Source organism: Rhea americana, unplaced genomic scaffold (genome assembly GCF_003343005.1).
Source record: "Rhea americana isolate MKP2758 unplaced genomic scaffold, rheAme1 scaffold_25, whole genome shotgun sequence".
Lineage (NCBI taxonomy): Eukaryota > Metazoa > Chordata > Aves > Rheiformes > Rheidae > Rhea > Rhea americana.
In genome coordinates this window covers 1,218-11,773 of record NW_028186368.1, presented here as the reverse complement: position 1 = coordinate 11,773, position 10,556 = coordinate 1,218, and the positions used below count along the sequence as shown (strand labels likewise).

Here is a 10,556-nt window from a genome sequence, read left to right as displayed (position 1 = left end):
CCCCGCCGCCTCCCGGGCCAGCGCGTGGCCCAGCCCGTGCTCGTCCGCCTCCGAAACGCCACCCGCACGCCGCGCGGCCCAGACGAGCTGCTTCTGGCGGCGGCCCGTCCGCCACGGAAGCGCGCTCCTCGCCCTCCGCCTCGGGGCAAGCGCGCGGGCRATTTTGCTTCTCTCGCCCCCCGCGGCACTGCACCTCGATTTCGACTTTGTTCCTGCCTTCCGCCGCGTTTTGTTGCGGTCTCTGCTTCTCGCAAAGAAGCCAGGGGAGCCGTCGTCACACAGCCACAGCCAGCGCGAGGTGCTCCTGCAGGAACAGCGGGGCCTCCAGGCTGCCAGAGGCGCGTAGCAAACGGCTCAGAGGACACCCGGCGAGGCGATCCGCTGCAGAGCCTTCCACCACCTACGGCACTGCACAGCCCCAGCCACCAACACCAGCAAAATTCAGTGACCACCACGAGAGAGAGAGAGAGAGAGAGGTGCCCAAATACTGCAACAGCAGCAAGGCGTTCCGCTTTTTCGACTGCACGCGTTTTGAATCGCACGAGCATGAACTGCAACTGATAGTTTTGCTTTAAGCAGGCAGTATCTCCATTAAATAAAATCCCATTTCCTAGAAAAATGAATAAAAATTATTGCTGCTAACTTACTCTAATATAGACAGGTTTATATTAGTCACAACAGCCAACCTGACTCTATCACAATTAAGATCTGAGGATTGAACTGAAAGTAAACTAAAAATAAACTACGCAGCCAAATAGTTCAGGGAAMTAAGAAGCTGAATCTGTCCCATGCCACTGGGATGAAGCCACTGCCCTTGTGACCAAGTCCTATTCTCGGGAGGTTTGTGAAAAATKAGTTCTTCCAATTTCTTGCGTGCAAGTACAGAAAAAGACCATCACACAAGCAGGACTAAACAACTACTGGAATGGCAGCATCCTTCTAAGAATCAGAAGAGCAAAGAGATGCCATTACTGATCCCTGTCTCTTCTACTGGAAGCAATGAGCACAAGCCCTTTCTTATTTCTTTATTTTTTTCAGAAATATACCTATATGGTCCTACTACTGCTGGGGAAAATATCCCCAAATTAACAAATACAAATTAAAAAAAAAATAAAGAGGCACAATAGAAATAAATGAATGGTCGTAACTTGACAAAAGTCTCTCAGGTCAGGCAGAAATCAGGCATGGATCAGGCAGGTCAGGTGCATCACGAGCTCCAAAGCGAAGGACGYGATACCAACACAACTACATCGAAAGAATTATGACCAGAGCAATTCTGCTGACCAGCTACACAGGGAGATATGCTCTTTCCGTGTCACAAAACACTTAAGATCTAACAGTTTAAATCCGAGACCTCAGCTGTAGAAACGGGTACAGGTGACAGTGCAAGCTAATAAGTTCCTTACACACAACTGCACCGCGCAAGTGAAATGAGGCATTCGCTACCAGCTCCAGTTCCTGGGTAGTCCCAACGTGCAGTCTTAAGTATGGCATGTAATATCCCTAACCTTAAGGCTAATGAGGATTTGGATAATTTCAGTCCTCCGATGCAGGAAAAAAGAAGTAGTAGTCAATACACAAACATACAGACACAGTGTTTAGAAAATAAAATAAAGGAATTATAACCTGGATCTTTCCCTTCCCTTGATGACTGCCTTGACCACTAGACTAGAGAACCGACTAGAGAACCATCCTCTTTCTGCCTAAGATCCAATAAATCTTTTGGCACAACGGTGCAGTGTTCAGGCTGTCCTGGAAGCKGGCGTATAGACCTGAATCCCATCACATGCTGGAGGTGACTGAATCCAACTAAGCGTTCTCCTCTGCTTTAAGCGGCAGTGGGACCTTCTCCTACCTAAAGGGGTAAGAAAAGGAAATAAAAGAAGTATTTTCTCCTTTTACATCACAGAGGAGTGCCCTGTTCAGACTGCTGAGGGTTATATCAGTTTCTACATGTCCAGCGAGCTCTTAAAAGAGCACCCAAGATGCTCCCCGGGGCCCAGGTGCTACAGGACACCACAGCTCCTAACGTTAAAGTGTGCAGGTTCCTTGCTGAGTCCTGCCCACAGGCAATAACCATCACGAACAAAACACAAGAACTTTCCACAATTTAATGAAGTCAAAGAGGCAAGTTTGTAGTGAGAACATGAGCAGAGAGAGGGTGAAACAGCTTCAAGGTCCTCTCCATCTTTTTCCACTGTCACTTGCTAAAGCTGGCTTGACTCCCCATTCCTTCTGGTAGTGCCCCGAAGGCTGCAAAATACTGAGGCACATCCAGCAAAACAGCCCAGCCGTAAGTGCCAGTGTGCTACATCACTTACTTACATGCAACAGAAGAGAAACCCCTCTCCAAGGTTATTCCACTAATTTCGTTTTTATTTGCCAGAACACTCTAGATGACAYTTTTAAAAGATTGTCTAATTTGAGTTTTAAAACTGCACGTAACAGCAAGCTCTCCTTCTGACACAACTAAGAAGATTCACAATGAAAGCAGGGGCATGCAAGTCATATGAAGTAAATGAAACCTGAAGAAATATCCAGTAGAAGTGGCCAACTCAGTTTCCCTTTGCAGGCAACCGTATTTTCAAATTCCCAAATATTAAAAACATATTGCTGCTAACTTGACTCCAAAAAACACAGGAAAAAAAGTTAATATTCTGAGACAATTAGGCTTTTGCTTTTGAAAATAAATACAATCTAGAAATATTTCCATTTCATTTATATATTATGCTTTAAATTTAAACTAAACATTAACTTTGTGGCAGTGGCTTTAAGTCTGATTTATAAATAAAGTAATACTTCACTGAACAACATTAAAATGTAAAATTGTTACCCCTTTAGAAAATTAATGAGGCTTCAGATGCTTTCTATAATTTGCTATTTACAATCTCTGTGACCATAGGTCTTATTTACTAACTTCATATTCCTCTTTTTCAACTTCAAAAAATGTGTAACAATTGAAAGGAAAAAACGGGCGAACAGGCTTATTTCAGCAAGACTTTATCAAAATTAACTTTTATCAAAGCCAAGACCATATAAATGGCAATACACAAAGAAATGAAACAAACCTAAGCAATAATTATACAGTTGTGACTCTTGAAAGAGTATTTAACCACTTTGCTTATGCRTCTGCTACATTAGCTTCTGAAGTGTCCTAAGGAGCTTGAAAATTGGCTTATGAGGAACAACGTACATTTTCCACATCTTCCACCATAAACAGTGTAAAAATAATGCAAGACAATATATATYGCAAAACCATTTAATTTATTCTATGAAAACTCCTAGTATTTAGTCAATATTTAAATGAGCATTCAGCAAGGTCCTAACCTAAATTTAGTCTGTTTCTAAGGAAGTCAAGCTGATGCAAATTTACTCTATTTTTGTGTCAACCTATTCCTGATTCCAAGAACTACTGTTCAGTATGGCAGAGGCTAAAATAAGTAAATAAGTTAGACCTGGAAAGGTTTCATTAAAATAAGAAGTCAGCTAAAGGAGAGATTTTACATATGCCTGGCAAAAAGAAGTTACAGTGTGAGCTCCCACCTCAGTAACATAAGATGATCCACACAGGAGCCTGACTTCAAGATACAAATCACTTGAAAACCTGGCTTCTTGAACCCTACCACTCAAGGAAATGCTATTTTATATTGCAAGAATCTATCAAATGCAAATGTATTCAYGGCAACCTCGACGCCTTCCTCAACTATGGTTTCCCACTCTCCCTGATGAGGTAARTTGTCTGTCTGCACCCAGATCTTTGCAAAACTCGTCTTTCTATTTAATTCTTAATCTGAGCTTTGAGAATAAAGCAGAATTATGTCAGACATTTCTAATGCACCGCTAAACAAGTATAATTATGTTTTATTACTCAAGAGACTGAAGTTTAGACACACACTAAATCTGTCCCAGGGTCAAGAGGAAGATTCAGATCATACGGTTTCAAGTATCATCTTAAAGAATAAAATGATTTCTGCCCTCTCTCTTCAGCAATCAATATCCAAACAAAGGTGACCATCACAGATAAGTTTTAACGGTAAAGCACCTAAAAGCTATGAAAAATAAATCAAAAAAATAAAGTCTAAATCTAAAAACTGAATGTGTATTGTTTGCACAGTTTTCAAACACAGGGAGCAAGATAGCCCCAGCTAACCAGAGTAACATTTGTTTGCTTTTCCAAAGATAAATCACTTAACTTCGTATGCCTACACTTGGAACTAAATTTAGACACCAAAGTTTCAGACACCCAAAATATTTTGTCCAGTGTACAGAATGAAAAYAAAACAAAAATGGGTAAAATTATTTCTACAGAAACCACTGAAATTTCCAAATCTGGGTGTTCCACAACAATTGATAAAACAGCCCTGTAAAAAGGGAGGAAGGGAGGGGGGAAAMAAAAGGTGTGTTGCAGCACCCTCATGGTAAGCCCTGCCATTATCGAGCATCTTCCACTGAATCTCATTAACCAAACTGCTTTATGAAAAATCCATTACCAAGTGACAAGAGGTCAYTGCAAGTATCAGTGAAGGGAGCTTTAGTCCAGGAACTTTTTGGAAATCAGAATTCAACTACCCTGTCCAGTATATCTGAGATACTGTAAGTATTCAGGACACTCTTATCCACATTAATCCTTTACAGACTTTGTGGTTTTACATCCATGTCTCTGTCTTTGCGCTCTGCTCCTATCTGTTGTCTACTCCAATTCTCATGCCCCAAGATGCAGAAACCCCTACAACTTTGCCAGCAAAAGCAAATGAAATAATCCAAGAGTTTTGTGATGAATGCATTCTCAGAGCAGACTGCTATCCAAAAGGCAAGCTGCTGCTCTCCATAAAATCCAACCATTACTTTCACATCAAAAAAGATCCTATCTATTATATTTACCAAAGGATAAACCATGCCATAAAGAAAACTTGCCATAACAACGGCTGATGATAAAAAAAAGAAATGTAACATTAAGGCAAGCAAAAGCCCACACCAATTCCTTCTTCCTCYGCAAATCCTCTACTATCCAGCCAGCAGGAAGATATCTATAATGGCAATAATGTCTGTGACAGAGAGACTGCACCAAGAATCACTTAATGGAGTGGGACTAGAATAAAACAAAACAGACACAGGACTATAGAAAACTAAAAAAACCAACAACAACAACAAAAAAACACTGCTACATGGAGAAAAATATTTCCATTCATGTAAAAATACTTATCATCAACTACCCCTTGAATTAGCCTCATGATTAAAAGCTACACTGACACCTAGAAGAAGTAAGAACTACGGCTGATCATACCAGATTTGAAGAAGACTTTAAAACTTAGATCTATTAGAAAATGTTCATGTGATTAAAGAAATTTGCAAGGTTTTTGCACAAATCAGTATGTTGCACACTCACAATTTCATTTATCATACAGCAACATTACTCAAAACATTGTTAACTGAAATTGAGCATCTTTATTTGTATAACAAGATAGTTGGCTCGTTTTATGGAATTCCTGTGTAGGAAGAATATTTTCCCCTTTCCATTACTTGATGAAGATCATTTTCAAGCATGCATAACTATGGTTATAACCTCTATCCTAAATTTTAAAAAACAGAATCCGTTAAACAAATATTCCATATAATACAAAATTGGTCTGTCTGTATTTTTTTATTGGTATCAAGGAAAACTTCACAATTAATTTTACTCCAACTTTTTCAGTTCTCTTTGCTATTGAAGGTACTTGCTAGAGATCACTAAAACCAAATAAAAGAGGAACATTTTACCAAACCATAAAAATATCCATATTCATTGTTTAATGAGTCTCAGATAATGAATATATCATCACATTCAATATTACCAAATCATTTTAATAAACTATTCAATCACCTATAGCCATTAAAAAAATATATTCAACAYATTTTATTGTGACAAAAAGTCACTGCATATCAGGATGAGGAAATATAAAAAATTTTTGATTTTAATGAAAAATGACAATAGATTTTCAGGACAGTGGATCTTAGGCTTTGAAATTATGTATAAATATTAAATGATTCTGAGAATTAACTGTGTACCATACCCCATCAATTCAGAACATAAAAACAGTTGCAATAATGTTGCTTAGAATCAAGAATCCTATTTAAGAATTATGGAGGCTATGGAATTGAACATATTGAATGGTATGTTTATTTGCAGCATTTAAGTAAAAGTTCGTGCGCCTTAGAAMTTACTTCCAATATTAAAGAGTAGATGTTATAAAGGTACATGAAACTGTCTGGGAACAAAATGAAAGCTACAGGTTTTATAACCTCTCCAATGGCTAAAAACTACACTGTTGCCAAATAAAATTCACCTCTGGCACAGGATCTCATTTATAAATTTTTTTAAGTCTAAGAAAAGTCCAGTGTTGTCCATCCTGCACAGAATATATTTCAAATAAATCTGAATAGTCTTTAAGTGCATAAGTCTTACATAGGAAGTTGTGGACAGCAGTATAAAGCTTTAAACTAAGATAAAACAAGAACATATATGAAAATTGAATAGGAAAATAAGTTAAGTTCTTAGTGATAAAACAGCAAAAACTCATGCATTTAAAATGACCACTTCTTTTTAAWTCAATAATAAGCATAGCAGAAAAGAGACTTATCAGCTGAGGGAACTACACCTTTTTTTTCTCTGAGAGAGGGAGAGAGATTTTATCCACATATAGTTTGTAAGGCTGTTAAGCCATAAGTGTGTATTGGAAGAAGGGAACTGCAAAAATAGTATCAATTGCACACATAGGTTTAAGATTAACTCAGCTACGTGTCAACTAAACTATATTTTTATCTCAACATAATTTAAGTCAGACAGACAACCTGAATGAAATTGAGATTAAAAGCATCCAAGACATTATGAGTAACTACTGAAAAGGGAATATGCCTCACAAAAGCAGGAACAACAAACTGTAAATTAACATATGTGGCACATCCAGTATCCTAAAAATTTTACCAATTGACAACAACTAATAACCAAGGAAATCACAAGAAAATCATTTGTGGATTACACYGAGAATTACAGAAATAAAAGCAAGTAGGTGTTTCAAATCCATTGGTCAAAAGAATTGCTATACTCTTAGACATTCTTTCCTGTAACTTTACAAATGATTGCCTAATATAATTTGAGAGGTGATGAAGGAAAAAATCATTGATAGGCTTAGCAATTAAATGGTGAATGTTTGTGGGCAAGGACAGCATAGTAAGTCTTCCTACTACCAGTCAAAAGCAGTTCTGAATGAGCATTGGTTTCCTCATCCCTTGTTAGAAGTTACAGCAAATTATAAAGCAGGCTCAAATTGCAGATTTGAGCAGTCTAACCCTTGAGAATTAAATATAGAGTTTTTTTTTAAAAAAAGTTCTTGCTCACTATAAAAGAACTTTTTAATAAGCTTAATTGGCACCATCAATTTTCTTCATTAGAATGGTACAATCTTTTTCAGTATTACAAAATGAACAAAGTACGATAGCATCTAATATAGTTTATTCATCTCTTGCCAAATRTTTTCAGTACAGAAGCCCAAAATTTAATGATTTTAATTAATCTGATGTTTATAAGTGACGAGCATTTACTCCTCACATTGAAGCCAGTGAGAGTTACTAAAGCTGGGCAGCTTTGAACATACCGCCGATTCTCACACTTCAGTACAAATTCTGGTAACTAATTTTAGRTGCCTATATTTGAAACTGTTGGTCTCTCTGAATTTACATCTCTCCAGTGAGMGCACATCTATCATTCCAAAATTTAAATCTTTTCAAATGGATACCCACAATGAATAGACTTATTTTGCTTTCATGTAGTGCTGTGGGGGCACATGGTGCTCAATAGTAACAAAATGCGCCAATTCCCTACCAAATCTCTACCCCAAAGAGCTGAAAGGGCACAAGCTGTAAGCATAGGAAATGCAAAACACAACACAACACAAACAGAATGACAAGTGGTTATTATACTGAAATGCGTTACAAAATAAGTGGATTTTCAGGAGTTTTTTTGAAGGAGGATAGTGAAGGATCTTTACGTACGTTAATTGGGAGGCTGTTCCATGTGTAGGAGGCAGCGTGGAAAAAGACACAAAGTTGGGAGTGAGCAAAAGAGACAAAAGGGGAATTTAAGAGTGATGCTTGGGAGGTGCTGACAGAAAAGAAAATGAGGAGCAAGGTTAAGCCAGAACCAAGAGTGCCTTGAAAATGGCTAACTTTATGCAAAGGAGGAAAAAAAAAAAGAATTCCTGTAAAGCTTAAGAAGCAAGGAAACATGGGCAAGTAAGTATACAGAAAGGGAAAATGATTTGTGTAGCATGTTCCATAGAAAAAAGTAAAGAGAGTTAAGAAGTGCGAGACCAGTTCACATCAAATAGCTAGTGTAACAAACATTCAATCTCAAATAATATAAAAGAATTAACTATACTGAGATTATTACCAAACCTAACCAGACATAGGGAGTGGYAAGAACATTAGAATGTAGTGATTCTTTATCTAAGGCTGTTAAATCATGTGAAAAATCACCACATAATAAAAAAAMCACACGTCCAAAATAAATTCAAATGGAAAAGGTTAGAAAGGAAGGGCTTTTAAACCTGCTACTCAACATAGCAGTAAAATTTTTTGGAGTTGCTCTACAAAAATGAGTAAACTCAATTGATGCACAAATAAATTAAATTCTGTCCAAAYAGAGTTTTATGTTGTTGCATTCCTGTTCATCATGTCTGCCATCAGTTGTGAGAAATACACAAACTCTCAGCGTACACTGAACTTTGATGAAGAAAACTTTAGAATAGCAAAGCTGCTACCCTACAAGAGAAATCAAATTAAACAATTTTTAAGCATATGAAGGACAATGAAATCTCATGGCCTGATTTGTTCTGAGCCAAGCAGCTTTTTACCTGATCTAAGTTTACTTACTTCCAGATTACAATTTCATTTGTGTCACTGAGAAGTACGTATGCATTAGCTATTGAGAGGTAAGTATAAATAATTGAGCAATTTGTCAGTAACATCAGTAATGGCAACTTCTATACTACTGAAACCTTAAAAAGCAATAATATTATCACTTGCTTTCTTGCCAGTATTTTGAAAGGAATTATAAACACATTTATCTTAGCAAGTGTTTGATATCTCTTGGGCTTAAACCAAAACCCAGGTTCAAGCATCTTCCATCTTACTGATAGGTGTAGAGCTTGAACATACATCTCCAAGTTCAATTCATATGTCACTGATGCTTACCTCAAGAACAGATAAAACTAAATCCTATCACACTTTGTTGGAAACTTAAAAATTGACCTTTAAGTCTCTAGTCCTTTTCCATATAGTGACAGCATATCAGTAGGTCCAATTAGCCAGTGCTTACTTTATTTTCATCCCACTCATACCAGTACCCAAAATTCACCACTTAAAATTAATGATTGAATGTTGGTCACTTTCAGGGCATCTCAGGGAAAAGTAGAAGTCAGTAAATTAGTCTCTTGGCCTCTCTGTTACCTTTTTTTGGTAAACSACAGCAAAAATAAATTAAAGACATTTCTAATCTCTGTTTTAATAGATCTCAATTTAGGAATACTTTCTTTAACTCAATCTAAATCTTCTAGGAAAACTCTGTTYTGTCTTAAAAATGAAATCTGACATTTTAAAGATTCTCCATAGCCTTTTATAGGTTTGAAAGGGAAGATCAAAGTAGACTGAGAGCAGGATGTCAGTTAGACCTTAATTACAGAGCAAAACAATTMTGTATCTCTGCGTTATCTGAAGGTACACCACACACACTTCAGTTTGTTCAAGCTCATATTACACTATCTCAAACACTCAGGCAAATCTGTACTTACCCACAAATCATGTTCAGCRTAGTCAAACAGCAGCCAAACCTTTCTGTCACTGTGAGAAAGGAAAACCTTCTGTAACGCAATCACATTAGGGTGCTTCAGCTCTCGTAAAAGCTGCAAAGAAATAGAAAAAAAAAAGCTATTTCTGTATTTGCTAAAAAGCAAACAAAACAAAWCAAACAAAAAGCAGGTGCCTTACCACGAYTAAATAAACAGGTAATTCAGGACATACTGTAGCCATGCACGCAGYTGCCAAGAAAGCAAGAGTGCAGCTATACAAACCAACAGTGTTAGTTAACACAAAKTTATTGCACATGAGCAGTCACCACTGCAACTGCTTGAATGCATACTCTACCCAGGATAAATGCAAGTTAGCTAAACCTTCTTTCAAAGAGGAGTAACCAGCACAGATTTATTCTGGGTTAAAAACATGCAGGCAGACAACTATGGCAGATACTAAGGATGAAGATTCATTAGTTTCTGTTTCAGTAACTTATTCACCAAGCTCAGTCCTAAAACAGGCCCTAGAGAAAAATATGCCAGCGATTCAACGCATTATCTTCAGAAAGTCAAAATTAGGAGGTTTAAAGAGCCTCCGTTGTGCAGGCTCATCGTTCTACAAGCACACCTGGCCACCGCGAGCCAGGCTTCCCCCTTTCCCTCTCTCAGCACACTCCCCAAAAAGAAGAAGTTATTTCAGAAAGTGTACAGGACATGTTGTGTGTTTCCCAGCTG

The 10,556-nt window shown here is 37.7% G+C and overlaps 1 protein-coding gene across 1 annotated transcript in view; it reads right to left on the bottom strand.

Annotated features, from left to right (window-relative positions):
* LOC146594735 (cyclin-dependent kinase 19) overlaps window positions 1-9,935 on the bottom strand; it is a gene marked incomplete at its 5' end in the record, with an annotated part of 72,612 nt that extends 62,677 nt beyond the window's left edge. Inside the window, one exon of the mRNA XM_085306983.1 lies at window positions 9,825-9,935. Coding sequence (XP_085163109.1) covers window positions 9,825-9,935 — 111 coding nt within the window. The remainder of the gene's footprint in view (window positions 1-9,824) is intronic.
* Between the last annotated feature and the right edge of the window lie 621 nt (window positions 9,936-10,556).